The sequence below is a fragment of the Odocoileus virginianus genome, chromosome 2 (genome assembly GCF_023699985.2).
Source record: "Odocoileus virginianus isolate 20LAN1187 ecotype Illinois chromosome 2, Ovbor_1.2, whole genome shotgun sequence".
Taxonomy (NCBI): Eukaryota; Metazoa; Chordata; class Mammalia; order Artiodactyla; family Cervidae; genus Odocoileus; species Odocoileus virginianus.
Window position 1 is genome coordinate 96,905,996 of NC_069675.1, and position 25,431 is coordinate 96,931,426.

Here is a 25,431-nt window from a genome sequence, read left to right on the forward strand (position 1 = left end):
CAGAGGCTCGGGTACATGATGGCAGCCTGCTGTGGAAAGTGAAGACAGAACCGGGCAAAGCCCTATCAATGCTACATCCTTCCCCACCAACTGGCCCCAGTGAGCTTCCAGTCAGAAGACCACCATCTACAGCGGTCAGCAGAACCTACAGGGGTTGGCAGAAACCCCAGGACAGGTAGCTTCTTGGAAATGAAGATACTGTTTGCTTTATCTCCCCAAAGAAGAAAACTACGTACTTCATTGCCAAGTTCTGAAAGCGGTTCATAAAAGCTTAGCCCCATGGGGCTATAAGGACACTAAACCATCCTGAGGAACTGAAACAGAGAGATGTTTATCCCGAACAGGTATCAGGGAAGGAAAACAAAGCCAGCAGGCATCTGACAGCCTCTCGTGAGAAGGCTCCTGCGAGGCTCTCACTGAAGATTACATTCAATACTGCTTTTCTTTCTGTGGTTAACAACAAACACAGAGGCAAGCCACTGACTAACCTTTCAGAGGAAAACGAACTCTAGCAAAAAAAAGAAGCATTACCCAACAAAAGCTGACTCCATCCCCGTACCTGGCTTCCAATGAATCCAGCTGCCGTCTGGGAGGACCTGGCTTGATACTACTCAACATTTCACTAATCCATGCTCTACGGGATTCCTCTCTACCTCTTTGGGCTTAATAATGTAAGCGGTCAAGGTCTCTAAGCAGCTAGATACTGGCAGGATTTGGTGTCACAATAAACTATGGTTAACACAGGGAACTGGGGAAAATGTATCCAAATCAATGGGATGATTGCCAATGAGCCAGCCAGTATGAAAAAAGAACCACAGGCTTGCCCAGCGGCTACCCCCCAGCAGTGGTGGTGAGCTTCTTCAGTGTCGAGGCCTCATGAGTAATAATGACCTCAACCTTGGGAGAAAACCAAGTGGAGATCATGGGGCAACTCTGGGGCAGGGGCTGGGAGGGCTCCTTTTCCTCCTGGTACTCCTCACTGTTCATAGAAACGTCGGGTGTGAATGGCCCCCAAACTGAGGTGCTGCTATGCCTCCACGGCCAGTTGCCCAACTCACCTGTGCTGAATCCGAGGGTCGCTCTGCACCAGGGGTAAGATGGCCTCCAGCACCTTGCTGGCAGACCCTGGGAGCATCTCCAGGACCTTCTTATCAATGGCCATTTTGTCCACAATGGTCTTAAAGTAGCGCAAGGCACTGACAACTTCCTTCTCTTTCTCCTCCAGCCAGCTCAGGTTCTGAAAGGAAATGTTAAGCATAAGGAGGGAGGAGAGAGATTAAAGGGAGTGATTTTAAAAGAAATAAATAACATTTCCTGTAGACCACTTTGAGATTGATGCCACTGGAAAGGGCTTCTTGGTGCAGAAACTAAGTCAAATTGTTTCCCTAAGGACTGCAATCAGGATACAGAGGCCAGACTTGGAGGCGGAAGAAGGGGCTGGATGGAGAAAAGTAGTTTAGGTATTCCTAAGTCCCTTCCTAGACAGAGACAGACTCGCCCGGGGTCTCCTGAACTATCACCGCTAATCTCAGGAAGTGTAGTGAGGACTGATTTGCTGATGGCTGTAGGATGCTAGGGTACTGTGCACATCTATCCAGGAAGTCAAATTGAGAAACCCCAGGACTTTCGAGGTCCTGGGGGCAGTGTGAGACTGGCCAGAGGCATTAGTGCTCAAAGCCCATTCTCTAGCGTTCCTTGCTAGATGCCCACATTTGACCTGCAGACCCACTGCCCTCTCAGTAAGATGAGATGGCTCTCCCAGAGGACCTGGAAGCCCTGGGGTTAAAGGGTGAGGAAGCTGGACAAACAGCAGAAATTCAGGCATTGCTCCTGCTGCAACTGCTAACAGCATCCAGAGTATCTCTGCTTCTGAGGAAAGCTGACCAAGGAAGAAAATAAAAATACAGAGCCCTGTTCCTCCCAGCATTCACATTCCCACACCCAAGTCTCTCCTCTCTGACTGTGGAGTACCTTGAATCCACGGTCAGTGGGTAAACACACTCCTTACAGTGACCCTAAGGTCAACAACCCAGGTCCCAGCTGGCTGGCAGGGATAGGTAGATAAATCCAAAAATGGATAATCCATTCGAGTAGAACCGATTACTTGCCCAGGGCAAATTAAGGGTAGTATATATGAGGAAAACTCCCACCTATGGGCTCTTTGAGCTGCAGAGACTATATAAACAAAACCCACCAAGGACAAGAAGATAATTTCTTAAAAAAGGAGATTTAAAACTATACAAATACATAAAAAAGTGATAAATAATAAAGTGATTACGATTCCGAACATTATTTTAAAATAATGAGGAATGTCATTTTAAATTAAATTTTTAAATAGTGGATTTCATGGGAATATCAAAGAAAAACCACATAAATAGAGTTAAGAAGTAGTTAGTTCCTTTAGTGGGACAACTTTCATAGACTTGATTTAGCTCCTCTCAATGGGTGTCCTTCCCCAATGGTGTTCTGCAGAGCGCTAGAATATCATTCTCCCATTCCCAGCGTGGGCCTCTCTGCCCTCACTTTATTTTTCTCTTTTTACCAACTGACACCTTTATTTACTGTCCGTTTCCAAGAGCCAGGCACTTGCTTCTCTAACTCACGGCAAGCGCGCTCTGCTTTGCTAGGCCTACACGGGGCTCAGAGGAACCTCAGTCTGAAGGAATCATGGCGCTGCGCGGACATCAAACGTGAGTAAAACCACACTGGCTGGTTGGGCAAGAGGACAACGGCCACAACACCGCCCTCTCAGCATCTCAGGACTGCTCAGGCGCCAGCCTGACGAAACAGGGGGAGGAGGCTGGAAATGTTTCAAGAAAATGTGTCCCCAGGTATGCTAGGGAGAAAGGGGCTGACCTGAAGATGGGAGGCCTCCCAAGCGGCAGATGTTTCACAACAGAGAATTCTCCTGTCATTTGCAGAGAGATCAAACTGGGCTGCCCTGGGCTCCTAACAGAGGTGTGACAACCTCACAGAGTCAGGTTTCATCCACTAACGCTCCAGCAGATTCCACTCCCTGACTCAGTGGCCTCTGAATGCTGTGCATTCCCTCCGCCCTCCAGCTGTTAAAACTATGGCTTCTCACAAAACACAGCCAGCAGTCAAGAGTCTACAATGAGACACCCAGAAGAAGTACCCCCAGGAACCAGGAACCTGAGGCAAGGGCCTAGGAGAGGCAGGGGCATCCACCCGCACACTTCCTCATGCATCAGGGGGTTAGGGGCCACCACGGCACAGACAGACCTGGAAACCCCCTGAGGCCAGCGGTGCTGGGGCAGGTCGTGATCCAAAGGCACCACTGGGCTTCAGGCTCCTCGTGTGCAAAACGGGAATACTAACGCCTGCTCTGGGTGGGCTAAGGAGGTTTGTGAGGGTGCTGGGGCAAAATATTTGTGGAAGCATTTCATAAAATTAAGGGAATGGCAGATTCTGATTAAGCAACCTTGGCCCAGAGCCCACACTTTCTGTATACCAGAAACAGTGAAAGCTTGTGTGCACGGTCAAAGTGAGAAGGAAAACAGCGTGTGATGTCACCCAGGACAGGGCCCGGCAAAGGGAGACCCGCAGGAAGCTGTGGGTGAATCCAAATCTATTCCTGTCTGCCTGAGCTGCAGCTTCCCAGGTAACATCTTGGGAACAATGAGACTATACAGAGAAACACTAAGTTGTAAGAGCGTTAGTAAGTAACAGTTAAGGATGACAGCAGAAGACAGGTTATGGTAAGATATTTCCAACAGAGTCAGCTACGCTCACACCCTGGCAGGCAGACCCCCAACACTTCCAGTCCTGACTGTGGGCCTCCGTGTGGGTTTGGACTCACTCTGGATCATGCAGGTGACAGGGCACGGTAACGCCACCCTTCTTAAAGGGTGATGACCAGAAACCAGGGTGATGCTCTTCCTTGGGCGAGGATCTATACAGCTCCTTCCTAGAGAACAGTTTCTCAGCAACGGCATGGGCATTTTAGGGCAGACGATTCTTGTGGGGGGTGGGGGGTTGGGGGTGGGGGACGTGCTGTCCTGTGCATCGTACAACACCTACCAGCACCCCCGACCTCTACCCACCGGCCGCCGGCCACACCTGCAGCAGCCTCCTGGTTGTGACAACCAGAAATGTCTCCAGACACTGCCAGCTGTGCCCTGGAGTCTGCAGGAACCCCCACTAAGGAAAGGGTACCTGAATGTCAAGTTTCCTCTATCATTTCTCTTGGAATAAGGAGGAAAGGGGGGCGGGAAACGCCAAGAAGTGAGCAGCTGGAAGAGTTTCCTATCAGAGTTCACTAGCAAAACACGGTGCTCAATGCATCATTTTACTCTGGGCTGCCTGGACAGTGTCAGATGACAAGTGACACTCCTCTTGGTGTTCTATATAAAACCCAGCTCCAAGGGATAGATAAACAGATTGTAATTTAAAAAAAAAAAGAAAATAATTGTGGTACAGACCAAATCTTGCACTTTATTCTTCTCTTCAATTTGGAATTCAGATCAGTCTGGTAAACAATGTACATGTCATTCTTGCTCTCTAGCCTCTTTTTGTTAACAGATGGGGCAGGAAAAATGATTCAGTGAAAGACTCTGGACCGAAAACCTTTATTTTCCCTACTTTTAACTAGTATTTTAAGATATTCTGCTGGTCAACACAAAAACAAGAGGAAGTACACTGCAAAATTCAATAACTATGTGTTTATGTAACAGGGCAGTGTTTGCTAGTGGCGTTAAACTGACAGCTGAGCTGTGACAACAGTTCTACACTGTGGACAGTTACTAAAGGACTGAGAATCTACTTCTCTGACAGGCTTGTCTTTATTTTACCTCGCTAAGTTTAATTTTGTTTTTATGTTCATTATATGTGGAGGCTAGCATTAGGTTTGTGAGGTATTAAAAAATAAACTGACTTTCATAAAGAGTAAATGTAGCATCATCAGAGTTTCGACTTGATGCCTGGTGGCCTGGGTTTCAATCTCTGGGTCACAGCTCTTTGTATGGCTTTGCCCAAGTGTTTAGTAGCTCCACAGCCCTAGTTTCCTTGTCTGCAAGATTTAAGTTTCCACCTCCCAGGGTTATAATGAGAATTAAGTAAGGGAATGAGTGAAAGTACTGAGCATGGGGCTAAGAAAAGGCTTGGTAAATGTTAGCAGCACAAAAGGAGTCCCTGGCTATGAGACACTGGTTCCGTGCTATCTCATTACGCTTAGGAGTCTCGCGAGACATTTAAAGAGACCTTACACTTTACACACCCTTCCTCAACTGTCCAGAGCATCTTAGCAGCTCAAGGAAAGGAACAGCTGGTCTTAAGAGATGAGACTCACCCGTTACCCCCGAACCCGTTGGACCCAAGCAGCACACCCAAACCAATCCCCGAATCCCCAAGCTTTGACCATGGAGCACTGGGCTTGCTCCAAAGACCACAGAGGCCTGGATAAACTCTGACTTTTATCCATGGCTCCTTGGACTGTTTCCTGAGCAGTTAAGCCCACAGTTGCCACCCAACTGAACACAATGATACTGCAACAGAAATTTTTTTTTCCATCCCCAAAACCATGGGCCAGGATTCTGCAGTAGAAGGCAAGGCAAACCCAATTGTTCTTAGCATCACACTGACCTTCTGCCTTTGAGACCTGGAAGCCACAGCACTGGTGGACATAAACTCTACTGCCTGCTGCTCCAGATCCAAGGGGATAGGGTAGCCCTCTGGTAGAAATCTGTCTGTTGCCTCCTGGAAGAGAGGAAACCTGGATTCCTACAGAGCTTGAAATGGCCGTTTTAAGCTGAAGGAAAGGGGTTGATGAAAGTCAACAGCTGTTGCAACACATCTGGCTCGACTGGCCCTGCTGAGGTTCCTGGTGTTTGAGGGCCTCTTCGGCTGGGTTTCAAGGGTTTAGCAAGTTTCAGAGCGTGGGCCCTGGAACCAAATGATGGATGTTCTGGACATCACAAATCTACGTGTGTGTGTCGGGGGGCAAGAGGGGCGTCTCTAGGGGCATGGAGACCACAGCCTGGGTGTGAACTTGATGCGCTGAGCTGTGTTAAATGCCCAGAGGATGACATCTGGAAAAGAACTGTTCTAGCCAACCACGCTGGACTCTGATTAATGGGAGAAATGCTCACCGTCCTAAAGGTTCCTATTTCACAAGGACACGGAAGGCCCCACCTGGAACCGTGGAGCGCCACAGGAAAGGTGCTCTGTACTGAAAGCTCAGTCCCCAGGGCATGAACTTAGAAACAGCACAAACATATTGCTCCAAGCAGGTGACGGCCAGGAGAAACACCTGGAGTCAGCTTACTTTGTTCATGGGCTTCTCTGGAATCTTCACAGACACCTCGGCTGGTTTTCCCTTCTTTGATGGCGTTCTCTTGATTTTGGGCGAGTGGAATTTGTCCTTCAGCTTCATGGTGAAGGAGGAGAGATGAGAACGCTGAGAGTCTGAAAACAGAGGAGGTACTGAATGTTAGAGGCAGAGTGGGAAGAAGCCGTGGTTCACTCACCTTCTGTGGAAATGAGTGTTGTCCTCGGGCAAATCTTTCCCTTTCACTGTTTGAGGACAAAGAAAAGGAAACATGGATCCATTCAAACTCTTCTGCTTACACCTTTCAATTTTTGCAATTTCCTTCCAAGTTAGGGTGAAAGCAGTCAAAATGGGTGTGGAAAACGAATACGCAAATACTTCCATGCATCCCTATAGAGTTCACCTGATGATCTAACCAACGTCCAAGGGAACTGGCTAAGATGAAAGGACACTGCGGTGGAACCGCAGAAGGGCTGGACGTGAGAACTGGGAACGAAGGCCCTTTTGAGTAGACTTCTCATTGTTTGGTTAGGGAACCGCAACTAGCGACATGCGTCAGGCCTCAGAGCTGGCAGTGGAGACTGGAGTAGAACTAAGGTGTTCAAAACCCTCAGGGTTTTGAAAGACAACATGGTTTCTCAACAAAATCAGGAACAAGACGAGGGTGTCCATTTTGGTCCCTGTTACTCAATTTTGTACTCCAACACAAGCCATCCAGATTGGAAAGGGAGATATAAAACTAATCTGTTTGTAGATGACATACTTTTGTATATGAAAAATCTAAAGCAATCCACTAAGGAACTAGTACTAACAAACAAATTTAGTAGGCTCACAGGATACAAGATGATATACATCATAAACAAGGTCACAGACAAGAATCACTTTTATTTCTACACAATAGCAAGGAACATTCAAAATGAATGTAAGAAGCTTCCATTCACAATCATCAAAACGAATAAAACACAGGTCTAAAACTACGTTTAAGTGGCGTTCTGATACGCTACACCATGGATGAATCTCAAAAACATGATGCTAAGTGAAAGAAGCTAGTCACAAAAGACCACATATTGTATAATTCTGTTTATCTGCAATGTCCAGAACTGGCAAATCTCTAGAGACAGAAAGTATTAATAGATGAGAGGTTGCCTAAGACTAAAGGGGGTAGAGAGGGATGGAGAGCGGCTGCTGGTGACTAAGAGGTTTCTTCTGGTGGGGGAGAAGTGTTCTAAAATTAGAATCTGGTGATCATTACACAACCCAGTGAATTACTATAAAAAAAAACTTTGAATTCTACACTTTAAAGGAGTCATGCAGTCATGTATGTGAATTCTATCTCAATGAAACTGTTGAAAAAAAAAAACAACAAACCCAATGAGCAGCCTTCCTTCATTTACCACAGCACTTTCCAGGGTTTGAAACCATTTTATTAAATTAGTTATGTGTTTACCTCCTCACAAGAACACACTCGCTGAAGACTGTACCTGCCCTGCTCAAGCCTGCGTCTCCGATGCTAACACCATATGTGGCCCAGAGAAGATGCTCGGGAAACATTAATTCAGCAAATGAACAAATCAACCAAAGAAAAAATACCCCATGAAAAGCACTGCTTCTTTGGGTAATGTCAGAAATTCACAGAAAATACTTGAAAATGTTTGACAGGGAGAACATGATTCTATGCAATGGAAAAAAAAGTATGTGTATTTTAAAAATAAAAAAATACACTCCCTTTTAATTTTCTCAGCAATTTAGTACTAAAAAACAACAACAAAAAAACCCTTCCAAATAAATGACATAGCACCTCTATTACAGGCGTGTCACTGTGTCTACTAGTGCTGCACGTGGCTTATCAGGGGCCAAGGCTCAATCCTCTTGTCAAAGACCTCCAGGCTGCAGGCAGGATCAGATACACGATCCGCCCTTTACAATTATCTAGGAGCCTCCTGCACTCTGGACCAGAGAGAGAAGCCAGGCCTGACCTTCGTTCACAAGGGCAGTCAAACCAAACCCAGCCTTGCAGCTGTCTGTCCGCCAGCCAGAGCTGCGAGAAGCTCTTCTTAGAGCCCAGCACAGACACAAATCCAGAGGGCTGGCGCGCCTCTCTGCTCAGCTGGAGCCACTCAACGCAGAGCCCCGGGGCTCTCGGTACCAGCCCTCGCGGGCGGCGCCAGCCCTGGGATTCACAGCAGGCCAGCAGATGGTGTGACTGCTCCAGCTCCCCTTCTCTTCCCCACCCAAGCAGGGGGCCCACATACAGTTCACACTTGCTTCTTTACAACAGCTTCGGTAGTTCACACGGTGGTTAAAAGGGTGGGCAGTTGTAGTCGGACTGTTTGCAGTCGACACACTTCAGCAGCACCTCTTAAGTCTCAAGTTTCGTCTGGTAACATTGTTCTACCTGAGACATCTGAGGTGATGCGTGTTAAATGAGACACTGGCTCTAGTAACGCAGGAAGGCGCTCATCCACGTGCGGGGCACACGGCACCTGCTCAGTGCTGGGAGCTAACCTAACTGTGTGATGTGGACTGGCTGCTGGTCGGACAGGGACACTGCAGCACTGAACGCGTGACTCGATCCCGGGGAACGGCGGGCCTCACACATGCCCCTCTTCTCCCTTTAGTACTGAGCGGAAGTCTCAACCCGGCTGGAGCCCGCTGGTCTCTGCCCCTCTTTCAGGCTGCTCTGCTTGCTGCCCGCACCTGCTCCTTAGAACGCTGGTCTCAGCATCCCCAAGGTCACAGCACATCCCTCTCCAGACAGGTTCCCAAGTCAGATGCTAGGGTGTGACTTCTACCCTGGTGAGTAAGACCGAAAGCAGGGCAAGAGAAGCAGACGCAAATGGGGAAGTATAGGCAGGATGCATGGTTTCTTTGGTGGGCAAAGATCTTCAGAGACACAGACTGGGCAAGCCAGCTTCCGCCTCCTCCAGTCTGCTGCCCTGCATAGCTATTACACATGGGTAGGCATGGGGCTGAGGGATGGCCAGTTTCACTCTGTGCCATCAGGGCCAGGGCAGAACCAGGGTAGGCAAACAGGGTGTGGAGGCCCCCCCCAGCCCCCGATTATGACCAAGGGCCCAGGTAAGGCCACCTTCACTGGAGAGCAGCCAGAGCCGCCCAGGAAGTACACGGCAACAGGCTCTGGGCTGTCCCAGGGCAGCGGGGAATCCACATGAGCACATAAAGAAAGTGCGTATCTACCAATAAATCTCTCTCCTTGGAGTACTTAACAGCCTCAGACAGCCAGCTCTAGCACAAGACGCAATAAATCAAGTGGAGAGAGCAGGTTCTTTGTCATGACAACCAACCTCCTCAAGTTTGGAAATCAAGGGCAGCACAAACTAGGACAGGCTTCAACTTGGAGGCTGCTTGTTGTCTCTTCCTTCAAACAACAAAACTTAGCAACAAAGCCTTCAGCACAGGTTTCAGGAGATTTGGAAAGTCACTCAAACTACACACCTGAGAGCAGATAAAGCACCATGATGACCAGGGACGACACAGTCGGGGCACACAGAGGTGGCAGCTATGTTAGGGTAACCCTGCCAACACACCACCCACAGACGTGTGTGTGCACATGCGCACCCGCACACACACTTTGGACCCCTTCTCAAGTCCCTTGTGTGTGTCACTCAACTCCGGTGGGGGGCGGTGCCAAAGAGATGGTCACACGAAGGCAGTTTCAGGTAACTTTACCAACCACTCCGACTTCTCACTTGGGAAATTACACTTCAGATTTTCTAAATGTGTGTGCTTAGAGATTTTCTAGCACTGAAATTAAAACAAAATTTTGAAAGATTTCATACATGAGTCTATACAACTTACAGAGAATGAATGAAATCTATGTATCCAGTGACCTCACCCACCAAACGGAACTTCGAGCAATGACAGACATGTTCCATGTCCACAATGTCCAACACGACAGCCACTCGAGGTTACCAAGCACTTGGAATATGCCTCGTGTGACCAAGAAACTGAGTTTTTATTGGAATGTAGAGAAACAGCCACGAGAGGCTGGCGGCCGCCCCACTAGACAGCTCGGCTCAAGAAGCAGAACCCCGGTGAGCCCCCCACCGCCCCCACAGGCCCCGTCATGATGGTGCTTCCCGCCCGGCAGTGGGGAGCGGTGGTGCTGAATTTTGTGCTCGTCACTCCTTACTTTTTACGCTAGTTTAGATCTGTGAGCAGAGTTTAACGAGTAGGTTTGTGACGTAACTTGAATGATGTTATACTGTAAACGCTCCTCTGTTCCTGCTTTTTCACTCAATGGTAGGTCTGACATTTAACCAGGTGACGTGTACAGAAGTGCTTTCGTTTTCAGTCCTGTACAATTCCACGCCTTCTGTAACACCGGTTTCATTTATCCACTCTCCTGTCAGTGAACGCTGGGTCATTTTTGGCATGTCTGCTTCTATAAACAGCACTGCTCTGACCTTTCTTGTGCATTTCCTCCTGGAATACACGCGAGAGCCTCAGTGACAAGAGCCGCTGGACTAGAGTGCACACCACATCTCATCCGAGGGCTGCTGCCCAGTGACCTCCGGAGGGTCTGGGCCTCTCTGCGGCCCCAGGAGCACGGCCGAGCCCCCCACGCAGTGCCACACCCACCAGGACCTGGGCTGGCCAGACCTGCATGCCTTATGACAGGGCCACGCCTAGCCAAAGAAACAAAAGCCCTCCTGTACGTGGAGGCGCCTGCTGGTGTGTCTTACTGTGCTCTTTCAAATTGGCTGGAACAACCTCAAAGGTCACGGCCAGAACTAAAGAAAACAAACCCTCAACCACTGCTCATGTATGCGTGTGCTCAGTCATGCCCAACTCTTGCAACCCTATGGACTGCAGCCCGCCAGGCTCCTCTCCATGGGATTTTCCCAGCAAGAACACTGGAGGGGGTTGCCATTCCCTCCTCCAGGGGATCTTCCTGACCCAGGGATCAAACCTGCGTCTCCTGCATTGCAGGTGGATTCTTGACCCCTGGCCACTGGGGGAGCCCAACCACTGCTCGGTATGGCATTTACACCAAGGAGGGTCAGGAACTCCCAACGACCAACCTGCGAGTCCTTTCTTCCAGAGGAAGAATGCTTACATGACCTCACAGTCAATTTCCGCAGAGACGGTGTGACGAGACGGAGAGCAGCGTTGCCCTGAGGGGCTGCCACGAGCTGCAGGCGGGCTGCGAGACAGACGCCCTTCTCCATCCAGCGGGAGGCAGAGAAGCTGAAGGAGGGCACGCAGCCTGTTCACAGAATCACACCCCAACCCAAACTAAAAGCACACCAGAGGCAAACCAGCTTCTTCCAAGCAGTCTGCCAGGCGTCACTGTATCATCATTGAACTTTCAATGTGCCCCTCGGCCAATGCTGAACGGCCGTCTCTGCTTGCTGCTGACAAACGCACTTGCCCAGTGGCCATTCAGACGTCATCTGCAGCAGCAGCTGGGATCCCAACTTAGCAGCGTCCCTGTCAGGGCTCAAGTCTGCCTTGGATGGGGGAGTCTACATAGCAACCACAGAGGACCACACACGGTCTAACCGCACCACGCGAGGTCCACCCAGGACCACAAAGGCAGGGTCAGCGTGGATGGCACTTTGAGGCAGCTGCAAGATCATGCAGCCAACCCCGAGAGACACGGCGGCGGCTCCCCTTGCACGGTGGCGCAGGGCGCGGAGCTGGGCACCGGGGAGCACCCCCGCCCGTCCCGCACACGAGCTCGGGCACCCACACCCGCGGTTCCCAGATGGGTTGAAAGGACAATCAGAGGGCAGAAGTACACGAGGACATTAGGAAGAACCATTTTAAACGTGAGAATTCCACATTTTTCAGAGGTCTGCCTGCTTACCCAGAACCGTACAGACTGCACAGGCAAAGACGCATGTGAGAGCGAGCGGGTCAGGGGCACAGCCGACAGGACGGGGCTCTGGAGTCAGGCAGCTGGGGCTTTAACTCACACTCGGCCTCTCTGCGCGGCGGGCTCCTCCCTGCAGAGCCAGCATAACCGCAGGACCCACCTGCCCGGGGTGCTGTGAGGGTTAAGCGTGATCCTGCGTGTCAAGCATTTAGCAGAGGACCTGATACAGAGCAGACGCTCAATCCACAGCACCCGCTGCTGCTATGTGATAACACCGCCAATGCTCTGCCAGCATGCAGTACAGCAAAGGCTAAAAATAATCCCAGCCTGGCAGGGCGCAAAGTAACCTGATGTCTTATTTTTTCCAACAGTTTCATAGTAAAAGATCCTCTCTCTTACGTAACATAGGATTATTCACGTTAGACACAGGGAAAATAGTTTCTGGAGTGCCGCAATACCATAGGCTCTTATGAGAATCGGTTCATATGACCCCCTGGTTTAGGAAGTCGACGGAGAGCTATGATGTTGCTGGGGGTACTAATGGAAGTAGTAAGCATCTCCTTTTTCCTTTTTTCAGCGACAAAACTAAAACAACCTCATTATAAAAATCCGAACACTGCAAAAATATGTAACACAGAAGGTGAAAATCCCTCATAACTCCCCATCTCTGTGATACAGAGCTGAAGTATTTTCGTGACTGGCTTTTCTAGCTGGGCGATACGCTGTGGGCATTCTTCCACATGAGCACAGTAAAAGCGTGAATATTGTCCTGCTGGAAGGCAAACCACAACACGGTCAAACGGTCTCCTGACTGAAGGTTCTCCTGCTCTTCCAACGACAGCACAGGAATAAACACTCTCCCGCTCAGCCGGCCGAGCACCTGCCTGAGACGGGCTTCCAGCAAAGGCGCTGCCAGGCCGAAGGGCGCAAGCACTGGGCACCTGCCAAGACACTGCCCAGCTGCCCTGAGCTGGGTGCAGTCCCACGGGGGCTACGCCGAGGAGTGAGGCCAGGGGTGCAGGCAGGAGATCGGACCTGGGGCCCCACCTCTGCAGGCTTCACTGCAGATCCGACAGAGCTACCGGTTTTGCTTTACTTGTGTAACCATCAGGATTAAAAACAGATTTGGAAATGAACAGATACTTCAGAAGAGATGAAATCCAAATGACCAAAAACAGATGATAAGGTGCTCAGTCCCACTGCTTATCAGGAAACAATAAATTAAAAGCATATAGCCATGCTACGACATACACATCAGGATGGATACAAAGAAAAAGGCGCAAACACTCTGCGCTGGGGAGGGTGAGCACGGGGCGCTGCCTCCCTCCACGGCTGCAGGGATGAGGCGGGACAGGCACCCGGCGCTCACTTCCCTGAGGCCGAAGGCTGAGTCCTCCTCGCTTTGGAGCCTGGCACTCAGCCCCAAGACTGGCACACAGGGAAAGTGAATAAACGACTGTTGGTGAACACAAAGACAGAAGAAGCAAGGACTGAGCTCTGCAACAGCTAATAACTACTGCATTCAACCTACACCAGACAGCAGTGTCTCATTAGTGATGTCGACGGGATGGTTTATTCCGATTTTTAACATACTTGAGGAACACCAGCACCCGAGTCGACACAACTGACTCGTGTCAGGTGAGTCAGAGGCAACCAAGCGCTTTCTCTGCTGTGCTGGTTCGGCTTGGGTCACCCAGGTTGAGAGAATGCTGTTCAAGCTTCTTCCAGAGAAAACACGAGAGAAAAACCAGACATTTTGCTCTCCCCTTCGAGGTCTCCAGAGGACAACAGACTCTCCAACAGAAACACAAGAGCCACATGTGGTTTCAAATTAAATTATCCACAATGTTATAATTTCAATATACAACTAAATAAAAATTATTGGGCGAGACACTCTACTCTTCTCTTTCTTTCATACTGAGTCTTCAGAACATGGTCTCTGGCTGGACCAGATAGTTTTCCAGCACCCTCCGCAGCTCGAGGTCCTGGGAGTGGCCGGCCCTCCCCGTCTCTGTGAGGAAGGCTGGTCCACTGGCCTCCTGACAGGAGGCACCTTGGGCAGGCTGGATTCAAGGGCTTCCGAAACCTGCCCTGACGTGGACCTGCTGGACTGACCGCGGGGGGACCTCTCGCCCCCAGCCTGGGTGTTCCAGACTCTGAGGCCCTCTGCCCACATGGAGGGACTGCAGATCTCACTGGAGCCCCCACCTGGCACAGGGCCAGAGAGCCTGTGGAAACTCGCTGTGCAGGGTGAGAGGAGCAGGGCAGAGGAGGGAGACTTTCAACAGAAGACATTTCTGACGATCGCAGCTTCCCAACAACGCAGGCTGATTATCTCCGGCGGCAGGGAGCAAGGACAGACACACACGGTGGCAGTGACATCATGTCCTCTGCTCTGCAATGTGGGCAAAGGAGCGACACGCACCACCACACGGCCAAGGGCAGCCCTGTGGGCTTACTCCCACACCACCCACAGCTCTGACGTGAGTGAAACCCCCTCAATGTGTGCAGCTGTGACTAAGCTGCCCACTGGGGCCTCGCTGTTCTCATCTGTAAGATTAGAATAACGGCCCTTGTCTCACCTCCTAGGGCCGTTATGAGGATGTGATAAATACTCCATGTGAGGTCACTTAGCACAGTACTGACACCTAGTAAACATCAGATAAATGTCATCTGCTGTTACCCAAATGTTCTGAGATAAATGCCGCCACTCTGAATGGGCAATTAGTATTTTTTAAACACAGCAGATTTTTCAAAATTAATAAATGCCCCTACTGCCGTGGGATGTGCAACTGCCCCAACCAGGGATTAAACCCATTCCCCAGAATTTTTAAACGGAGGAGATAACTCACTGAGCCGGGGCTCTTATGATTTGAGTATTTTTCTACATGTGTGTTTCACTTTAATTTTAAAAAGCTGTATTAAAAAAAAAAAAGTAGAGCAGAGATGAGAAGAAGAACTGGATTCTTGGTGACATCGTCTGAGCTGTTAGTTTTATTTGTCTGAGGCTCAACTTCCAGCAACTTGGGGGGCGGAAAAAGAGGCGAATTCAGTAACTAAGGGTCCTTCAGGATTTAAACAGAAGCCACAGCCTCCACCAGGTAAACCTGTGCATGCAAACATAGCCTGGGGAGGACATTCGGGGTTGGGGGTGCCTCCTGCCGGCGACCTGTCAGAGAGGGTGCTGAACAGTTTCCCCCATACCTACTCCTATTATAAAAAACTAGTCAAAAAACGGACGATATCCCATGAAATGAAAAGGGACCCTCTGGGATTTAGAGCAGCTTCCCTCCCCGTAGCCCAACATCAGGAGCTCGTGCATTTAAACAACCTACTGGAAGCCAGGTGATCATCACTTAACTCTGGAAGGGACAGGTTCTCAGCACCATTTGGCAGATGTGGAGACCCAGTCCCAGGGGCCTGATCTCCTGCCCCCTACCCCCAGAATATGCATGTACACATCACAGACAAGGCAACTGCAACCCATCACCAAGTACCAAGGAAGGATTTCTTTTCTATGACTGACTATTTATTTGGAATTGACTCCGAGATTCTTAAAGCCACAGACTTCAGAGACTTCCAGAGACGTAAATGAGTCACTTCTCCAGAGTGTGTTCCTTCCAGAGAAGACAGAAGGGAGAGAGAGGGAGAGCAAACATGCCACCACACCAGGCCAAGAGCAGACTGACCAAAGCCCATCACACCGTCGGGATCCCGATCCCGGCTACACCCGGAAGTGGGTCCACCCTCACCTTTGTCCTTTAGGTGGAGTTGTTTGGAGCAGCCTCTGACCCTCAGAGGAACTTGCATGTTAGGACTGGTGCCAGCTCAGAGCTAAACAACGCTCCTCCAGGGCCGCAGAGGCTACCATGTGGCTCTGTGTGGCCTGCCCAGCAGCCCGAGCAGGGGTCAGCAGTGGGTGGACGGGAGCACCCACAGGGAGCCAGTGCCCCCCGCCCCTGCCCCGGCTGCTCCAGGCCCTGCTCAGGGACCCCCAGGAACGCACAATTTGTCAGGCCACCCTCTGGGCTTCCAGAGGAAACACATTTTCACTTGTCAGTCAGCACATGTTCCTTTTTTTTTTTTAACTTCGCAGACAACAAGAGAAGGAGCTGGGAGTCACAAGCGCCCGTGGTTTGGGACGCTGCCGGAGTCGCTTGCTGGCAAAGACGGAAGAAAGTGAAGGGACAGGGTCCCCTGGAATGCCGCCTTCCATTCCCATCACCGCAGAGAGACAGGGTGCATCAGAGGGTGCGGGGCGGGCACACAGGCCTCCTCCTTCAGCCATTCACCTGCTCGTTCCACATATACCTGCACGCTGAGGAGCAGGACCCCCTCCTCCCCTCCAGAGAGCCCCCAGCCTCATGGGGGAGAGCCAGGAGAGTCCTCAGTCAGTGAGGGGCCCTGGGATGGAGACGCAACCGGTACAGGCAGGGCCCTTCCGGCTGCTCAAAGCCTGCTTGGGAGGAGGGCAGCTCCCGCTGCCAGCAGGAGCGCCTTGGTACCTGGGGCCCCTGCATAACAACCCAGCAGGCTCCGCAGGGCAGGAGAAAGGGGTGCCCCTACAGGCTTCGGACACTTCACAAGGGAATGGAGGGAAGACATCAGAGGCAGCGAACGGGGCTGATTTGGAAGAGGCCTTAGAGACCTCTGAAGGACGCCCATGTCTCCGAAGGCGCACTTCTGGCTTCTTGGGCGCAGACAGAGGAGAAGGCCGTCACTCTCACTCCCCCAGGGCAGTGCCTTTTCTCTGGAACAAAAGGGTCCCAGGGACTCACTGGCCGCAGGGAGGAGCACCTCGTGACAGACCCGCCCCCTGCTCCCGCTCCCCAGGCTGCGTCCAGGGCTCTGTTCCCACAAGGTCGACCATGTCCATTCATACACACAGGGGGAAAAAGCCAGAGCCTACTCTGCTCCACATGCTCAGAATCAAGCTCAGATCAACCCCAGCCTCTCGGGGATGGGGATCTAGGTGGCCCCTGCTGCCCCGCCTCAGAGGCCCTGCTCCCCACCCGCTGAGGGATGGGCTCTTGGCTTCCAGGAAGTGTGGGCGCCAGAAAGGATCCAAGTACTGACAGAGACCACCGAGGCCTGGGAACTGCTCTCCCTCAGTCTAGGGTCCAGGCCTCGCAAACAAAGGCAGTCCAGGGTCCCTCCTCAGCAGCAGCTGGAAAAGTATTAACTGCTTCCAGTCATTTCTGTTCCTCAGGGGACAACTTCAGCACAGCAGGTAAACATGCAAAGAAGCCTAGAATGGAAGACAGGTCCAGTGCTTGGGACACCCCCCTACTCTCTGCTTCTGAGCCACTTCAGCTGCAGATGGTCTAACCGCCCACTGGAGGCTCCGAGCGGCCTTGATAATCTGAAGTCAGGCTGGTCTAGTCAAAGCCAGAATTTCATCAGCTCAGAGCCTGAAAACCAACCCAACCCGTGTCCGGTCCAATATAAGGGTGCCTGTGTACAAGGGACTGTAAACACCACGGCAGGCTGACAACAGCAGCCGCTGGGACCACTTCCTGCACCCGAGTGTGTGCACGACCGAGGCGCTCCACGGATCTCAGCTAATCGACACAAGGACCCTCTAGGGTGGGAGACGGAGGCTGAGGGTCAAGGGACAGACTCAATGTGATCCTAGTGCAGCTTCACGGTCTCCAAACTCAGAGAGAGAAGTAAGAACCCTCAAGATGGCCCGGAGGAAGCAGAGCCCGGTTCAGAGGAAGGAGGGCGCGTGTGCCCCACGGGGAACAAGCGGGTGCCCACGGGTGCAGGGCCCCAGGCTCGCCGCCACGCACCACTCTCCACCATACCCTCGCCCCCCCGCCCGGCTTCCGACTCAGATGGCACGTCTCAGCGTGGGCTCCTCTTCCTCTTTTTTAAGCCAGAGCCTAGCAAATATGCTGTTTATTAGATGTGTTCACAGCTTTGATCACCAGGGAAGCAAGTCACCACAGGAGCAGAAGAAAAGACTTTCAGGCCAGCCAGTTCTGCTTGTAAAAGTGATTCACACCCTCTGGAAGAGACTAGGACCCAGGCAGCTCACTTGGAGCATTGCATCAAAGGGCTCCTGGCCGTGCCAGCTTTTGGGCTAAAATGCCCTCGGTGAGGTGGTCTCGGGCACGGTCTCTTAGCCCAAGTCATACACTAACTCTTTCCTCTTGGGAGGTGGGATTATGGGTGGAAGTGAGACACTGTTTTTAACCGCGAGCTACTGAAGAACTCATACTTCAGTGATTGCTGGAGTTGCCAACACTTGGCTAGAAAGTGTTGCAAGAGGATTTTCTGAAGTCAAGAAGGCGTCCCAGTTCTCACGGAGTTATACCTTTACGGTCTGTGATAAATAACAGATGGCCTCACAATATGTACTTTTAAAGAGCTCTTCAGTGGCGCCGGCCCCTTTCCTGGATCTTGGATGAAGTCAAACAACATTCCTCTCTCTCCAAATTCTCTCTCTTACTCAGAACTCTACCAAATGTACCCCACCCTAGTGAGTGCCTTAAGGAAAAATCCAGTTGTCTCATTCTAGAATCCTCAGGGCAGGAGACAGTGTGCATTTTTTGAGAAGGAATCTCATTTTCCCCTGTTCTCCCTCAGCAGCCATATCCTTGAAGTCTCCTAGAACTGAAGCTCTTTTGAAAGGACCAAATCTTGCACAGGAGGCAGCTTCCTGCCGATTGCCTGCAGGCCTCTATCTTGGCAGCCTGGGAGGAAGAGCACACACAGGCCATATGGGGAGGAGAAGGCAGAGACCTGTGGTCTCAAAGTCAGCTGCTTGCAAGCAGAACTCACTTTTCCATCGAAACCAGGCTGAACACCATATCCAGGCCCTGGCCCTGCGCACAGTGCGCTCCTCCCACCAGCCAGATGCTGGGCATTTGGTCCCACAGAGGGTCTGTGGTTTGACAGGAATGCAGGCCCTGCCCTCAAGTAGTTTACAAGCGAACAAGGAAGTAAAGCCATAGATCCAGGGCTCCAACACAGCAGAGCGAGACAACTGCCGAAGAAACAAAGGTTTACTTCCTAAGAGACCCATGAAACTCTCAGGAAGGAAGCCCTAGAGCTGTAAGCCTAGAAGACACTGCAGACTTCGGCTGTGAAAAGTGCAAAGGGATGAGGGCTGATTTGGGTGAGAGATGAACTGAGTAAGCCCTGGTCACACAGGGTGGGGGGCAGACACGTGGCCAATCCCTCCTGCTGATGATTACTCAGATCACAACCCATTGGGAGGTCCCCAAACCAATTTCCTGGATGAAAAGCATAAGATGTGATACAAACCATCAGAGGGCACTGCAGCCAGCAAGGCTAAACACTTCTTGAGACTTATTTCAGTTACAACCAACCTGAGATGCTGAAGCTCCCACTCCCTGGGGAGCACGGGGTGGGAAAGCCCTCTAACTAGGACAAAGAGGAGCTATGGCTTGGGGTCTTGCATGGGCCATCAAGACCACAAAGCCAGTCTTGACCAGAAGTGGCCAGGACCCTGGCTGAGCCCTGACCTGGGTCTAGAACTAAGAATCAGGCACAGGGGCAGCGCCAACAGGTGCGTCACTTCCGAGGCGGAGGGAGTGAGCAGCGCCCACGGCTTTTCTGACCACACAGCACGGTAAGAAACGCTTTATTTTGTGATTAAGGACACAAAGTATATTACACAAAACCTGAACGTGTTCAATTCTTTTTCACTTTTCAATCCCCCGAGGTGATTCTCAGCCTCCCGAGGGTGAGGAGTTGGGGGGAGGACAGTGGGGCAGAAGGCAGCACCGCCCTGACCTGGAGCTGCTCAGAAGGCGGGCTCTGCACCCAGCCCTGACCTCGTGAGGCAGGCTCTCTGGGGAAGGGACCCAGGGACTAGGGCTCAGCCAGTCCTCCAGGTACCTCTGCAGCATGTTCAAGTTTGAGAAGCACGGTGTTTAAGGATGAAGGTCTGGGGGAAAGCAGTAAAACTGTTAAAAAAAAAAAACTCCAAATATGTGGGCCAAAGAGTGGGAGGGGTGGACGGCAAGCCCAGCAGGGACAAGTGCACACAGGCAGAGACACAAGCAGGTGGACCCTTGACTCTGACAGAAGGGGAGGGTCTCATCTCAGGACAAGCCCCTCCGGATGGGGAGAAAGATTTATAAATGCTCTATCAACGTTAGCACAGCCGCGAGGCCTGGGGGAGGGGGTGGACCACCAGTCTCAGCTGACGAATCCCAACCAGCTCCCCCAAGCAAGAAACTCGGGCTGAGCCAGGTCTCCTTGGCTACACTCGACTCAGACCACGAGTAAGACAGTGAATAAAGCAGGGCCAACCCCATGCAGAGTTCTTGGGACAACGTATTTCACCCAGAACTGGCGGGCCAAAGTGATACACCACTGCTCTTCCTTCTGTTAACAATGCCATGCTTCCTTACAGGGCCATCTACTCTGGCTGAAACTCTGTCCTCAAGTAAACTGTTCCATGACAGTGATTCTCAAGAGGCTAGAGAGGTGGGCCGACGACAGGGTGCTGGCCTAAAAAGGTATAAATGAGACACCCATACACGTCCACATTTGCAGTCAGAAGCAAGCTGAAAGGAGAGAGGCCGAGGTGTCTGAGTGACAGGGCTGGGGATGACAGGCCCCCACGCTGCTTGGCCCTTGAGGCCAGAGGTCAAGTCCTCACTCCACACTGCCCCCAGCCCGTGAATGCATTGTTTCTTTCATGGAAAGTGAAGAATCTTTAGTCTCTTTAAAGTGCAGGCACATTCTAAGGCGAAAGCCACATATTACATTTAAGATGGGAAACCTGCTATTTCCCAGAGAGCAAGGAAAGAAGCGTGCCCAGGACCAGCCTCCCCAAACACGGGTCCTCCAGATGTGACAGAGAGCAGGGTGCTCCTGTCACCCAGTCTCTGGATCTACAAAAACCCACGCCCCGGAGTGAAGGGGGTGGAAGGAAGTCTGCTGGTGTTCAACCAAAGCTTCCGAGAGCCACTAAGTGACTGCAGAGAAACACACGTCACTTCACTTCTTGCAGGACGTGTCGGTCCATCATTCATCCATCATGACTGAAACCTCCTAAAAGACAGCTTTTGTTCTGCAACTGGTGTCTGCCAGCCACGACATCCTCAGAACTAAGCACGGTAGTAAAAACACACAGCTTCCAAAAAGCTTGTGGATATGTTTGCAAACTGTGCAAAAATCAGTGGACTGAATCTGTAAATGGGTCTACATGCTGCAAAGTTTGGCACATTTTTAAGGCCACCTTTTCAAATGTTTTTGGTTCCAACTTTCTCTACAAACTGAAATACCACCACAGAGAAGGGATCAAAATAGATTTAGTTTCTTTGAAATAACAGTATTTTTGTGTTCTTTGTGTAGAGGCTGAGAATAGTGTTTTTAAATTTCTCATCAAAACAAAAATACGAGCGTGGAACTGCGTGTCCTGAAGCTCGGCTGAAGGCCAAGCAGTACGGGGCTCGCACGCTATCTCCAACGTTCATTTCTGAGGCAGTGAGCCAAAACCAACCACGGAGAGGCCAGCTCTGGAAGGCTGAAGCAGGCAGCCTCCTGCATCCAATCTCACGGCGCACTGCGCAGCTTTAAAACTGATCTCCTACTTAGAGAAGTCCGCCTCCTAGAGCCCAGCTCACACCTCTGTGCAGGGCAGCTGGCCCTGGGCCAGCTCCCCACAGCCTGAGAGGCCGCCCTCTGGGCCTCTGCCCAGGGACGAAGACTCTGGAGCGCCACCCGTGGGTCAGGAAACACTCCTCTTCTCGTCACGTCCCCCTTCTGGGGCCCGAGCCGCGCGTGGCCCGAGGCACTCACGTGGCTCTGCTGGCTCGGGCGTGGCCGGAGCTTGGGGAGGTGTGAACTGACAGCGGCCGGGGTGAGGGTCAACGTCCCCCGACATGGCCCCTCCTGCTCCCGCCGTAAGGCCCCAAGCCAAAGAGTGCTCCCGCGAAGTGAAGTCCAGCCTGAGCTGGCTGCTGGCAGACCCCCGGCCCACCCCCTGGTTCCTCCTCAGAGGGAGAGGAGCCCCGTGGAGACAAGGACCGCGCGAGGGAACACGGCACAGAGAGCTTTTCAAACCCCTGACTCCTCGGGGCCTGGGGTGCAGCGGTGTCAGACAGACAGGGCACCAGGGCTGAAGGGGGACGGGAAGCCCGAGACCCCGCTACAAGAGTGGCAAGTGCTACAAACACCGGGCCCCGGCCCTGAGCCACTCAGTGGAGGGCGGTGAGCGATGGCCCCTCGGCCTGGGGCTCCCAGACGTGGACTGAGGCTGGGTTCAGGTGCAGCGGTTTCTGTCGGAGGTGCAGGGGATGCGGGTGGAAGACGGGAAGGCAGAGGGCGCCATGGCAAGCGCTCATCAAAGCCCTCTGTCACGGTGGGCAGCCACGCTCAGTGGGCACCAACTCCAGCAAACTCCGGGAGGTGGTGGAGGACAGAGGAGCATGGCGTGCTGCAGTCTGTGGGGTGGCAAAGCGTCAGACACGACTTAGTGACCAAACAACAGTCACAACCGCGTTCAATCCTGCAAGGAATCCGGTTTACACCGAAGCCTGAAAGATTCACTGCAGTTGGCCAGATTTTCCTTTTCTTTCTGGGGAGAAGTGCTCCTGGCAGAGGGCAGGGCATGTTTAGAAGGCCAGGGTCGGCAGGGTCAAGGTGAATTAGGAGACCTGACAGAAGGTCAATACGTAGAGGTGGGTCCTGCCGGATCAGGGAGCCCAAAGGCCCCGAGGCTGCTGGGAAATGCGTTTCCCAGCAGGTGACTCAGCAGAGGGCCCTGCGCGTGCTTTCTTCACTTGCTACAGAAGCTAAACATGGTCCCCAACAGGGTGAGACGCCAGCCACCCTGAGGCCACCTTCCTTTCCAGGAAGAGATTCATTCATTACCAAGGGACTGGTGGTCTTGCTGTCTAGACAAAGTGAACTCCCCAACCCTGTCTTAACACAAATTGCCACCGGGCAAAACCCAAGCCTGCAGCACAGCCAACCTGTCCTTAGGCCGGCGGAGAGCACAGGAAGCGGGAGTGAACAGGAACTGGAGGCAGCTGTGAACCCAGCCTGTTTCACACCACACTCGCTGAAAATAGCCCATAGCTCATGAGCACTCACTGTGCCAGAAATTAATGTGAAAACCACTATAGATGAAGAAACTAAGGCTCAGAGAAAATCACGAGGCCCAAAGTCACTCAGTGACTGGGGAAGTGGTCTGAATGCAGACTCTTGCTCACTCTGTGGCCAGCGGACTCAACCACGACACTGAAGCATCCTCCTTAAGCACTGTCAGTGACTGAGGCTTTCTGAGTGGGAAGCTACTAGGAAGGAGGTGGCAGGGCGATGGAAAATGAAAAAGTGTGCACAGGAAACACCTACTATAACCTCTTTCTGCTCAAACTGAAGAGCTTCTGCTCCAAGCCTGGCTGCCCGCAGACATCCTTACCTATCCCGGCCAGAGGAGGCAGAGAAGGGCTGTGCGTCAGAGAGCTCTGGAGCTCCCAGGTCCATCCAGAGTGCTCCTCCAGAAAAGGGAGCCTTTCCACGGTTGACGGTTCCATAAGTCGGCACAGCCACTGTGGAAAACAGTCTGGAGGGTCCTCAAAAAAACTGAAAAAGAGAGTTGCTGTATGGTTCAAGAATCCCACTCCTGGATATACATCTGAAAAAAACTATTTGAAAAGGTACATGCACTCCTATGTTCACAGCAACAATATTTAATATCCTATTAAATACTGTACATAGCTTATTTATAGTAGCTAAGACACAGAAACAACCTAGATGTCCATCGAGAGATGGACGGATAAGGAAGATGCGGTACATACATAATGGACTATTACTCAGCCATAAAAAGAATAAAATAATGCCATTTGCAGCAACAAAGATGGTTCTAGAGATTATCACACCGAATCCAGAAAGAGAAAGACAAATACCGTATTTGTCTATATATTTGTGCAATCTAAAATATGACACCAATGAACTTACCTATGAAACAGAAACAGACTCCCAGATGTAAAGAAGAGAAAGAGACCTGTGGTTGCCAAGGAGGAGGGGTGGGGGAGGGGTGGACTGAGAGTTTGGAATTAACAGACGCAAACTATCATATACAGGATGGACAGACAACAAGGTCCTACTGTACAGCGCAGAGAACTATACTCAACATCCTGTGATAAACCATAAGAGCAGAGACTATGAAAAAGAATGTATAGAAAAAGATATATGTATAACTGAATCACTTCAGCAGAAATCAACATAACACTGTAAATCAACTATACTTCAATAATTTACATTTTTTGTAAATTATAATTTAAAATTTACAAAATTATTCTTAAAATAATTCAAACTTTTGTAATTCAATAAATTACAAAAAAAGTGCACCACTATTCCAACTTCAGTACCAACCACACAGCATGGAAATCACCTGTGTGGGCGGCCAACTTTCCTGGGAGGCAGTGTCCCATCCACAGCTGACCAGGCACCAGGGCTGTGCTAACATCTCTTAGACCCTCAAGGGACATCAGGGACACACCCGGCAATGATGCGAGGCCTCTCCTCAGCTCCCAAACAAACCACCCCTTTGATGGGCAGCAGATACTGTCACAAACGGGCACTTGCCACAGGCACTTTTGCAAGAGTAACTAACAAATATCTGGAACAACATCTCTTGGCCTCTGGTTTGCCCAGAGTTGTCTTTCTTCCTAAGAAAGAAACTGAGGAATGTGGTCACCAGAGCAGTCTGCCGATTTAGAGACATCGGAGTACATTTCTCTTTCCTGGAAGTCAGAAAGTGGGAGGAAAGGTTTGGCTTTTAATGCCAGTTCTGCCACTAATTAGTTTTGTCAGTGAGGTAAGGTGCAGCTTCTTCAGATCTCGTCTCATCTGGAAAACAAGGGCAATCCACCCAGATAACGGTTCTCAAAAGCACGGCCCTGCCCCACCAGGCGCAGCAGCCCCGCCCAGGATCTCCGGGCCCCCAGGGCTCTGTGTGGTGGGGCCCACAATGTGCTTTAACCGCCTTCCAAGGGATCCTGGTGCACACCAAAGTCTGAGAACTACAGGCCCAGCTGATTCCCCTTCTTTCTTCATTGTTTCATAAGACCACTCTTCTTTACCTTTTCCCCACCTGCCATGCTACTGACTTCATGGATCCAAAAACCACTCATGAAGCATCTACTGTGTGCTAGGCACCGCCTGGGGAGCAAGGCCAAGTGCACTCCGGGCCGGCAGGCAGGTGAGCAGGCTCTACGACGCGCACGATGGATACGCACAGGGTTTCTTCCCAGTACTTTGCTGGATCAGCAGCACAACCCTATTTTCCAGCAACTTTCCTCGTTAACCACAA

General features: G+C 51.3%; 1 protein-coding gene across 5 annotated transcripts in view; it reads right to left on the reverse strand.

Moving 5' to 3' along the window:
• RAPGEF1 (Rap guanine nucleotide exchange factor 1) overlaps positions 1–25,431 on the reverse strand; it is a 133,724-nt gene that overhangs the window by 59,374 nt on the left and 48,919 nt on the right. For 3 of the 5 annotated variants that reach the window (XM_070454831.1, XM_070454844.1, XM_070454840.1), the window contains exons 2-4: positions 6,284–6,423; positions 5,602–5,715; positions 1,059–1,237 (exon numbers count right to left, since the gene is read on the reverse strand). In XM_070454831.1, the coding sequence (XP_070310932.1) occupies positions 1,059–1,237; positions 5,602–5,715; positions 6,284–6,423 (433 nt within the window). The remainder of the gene's footprint in view (positions 1–1,058; positions 1,238–5,601; positions 5,716–6,283; positions 6,424–25,431) is intronic. The other 2 variants (XM_070454838.1, XM_070454847.1) reach the window with 1 other exon arrangement.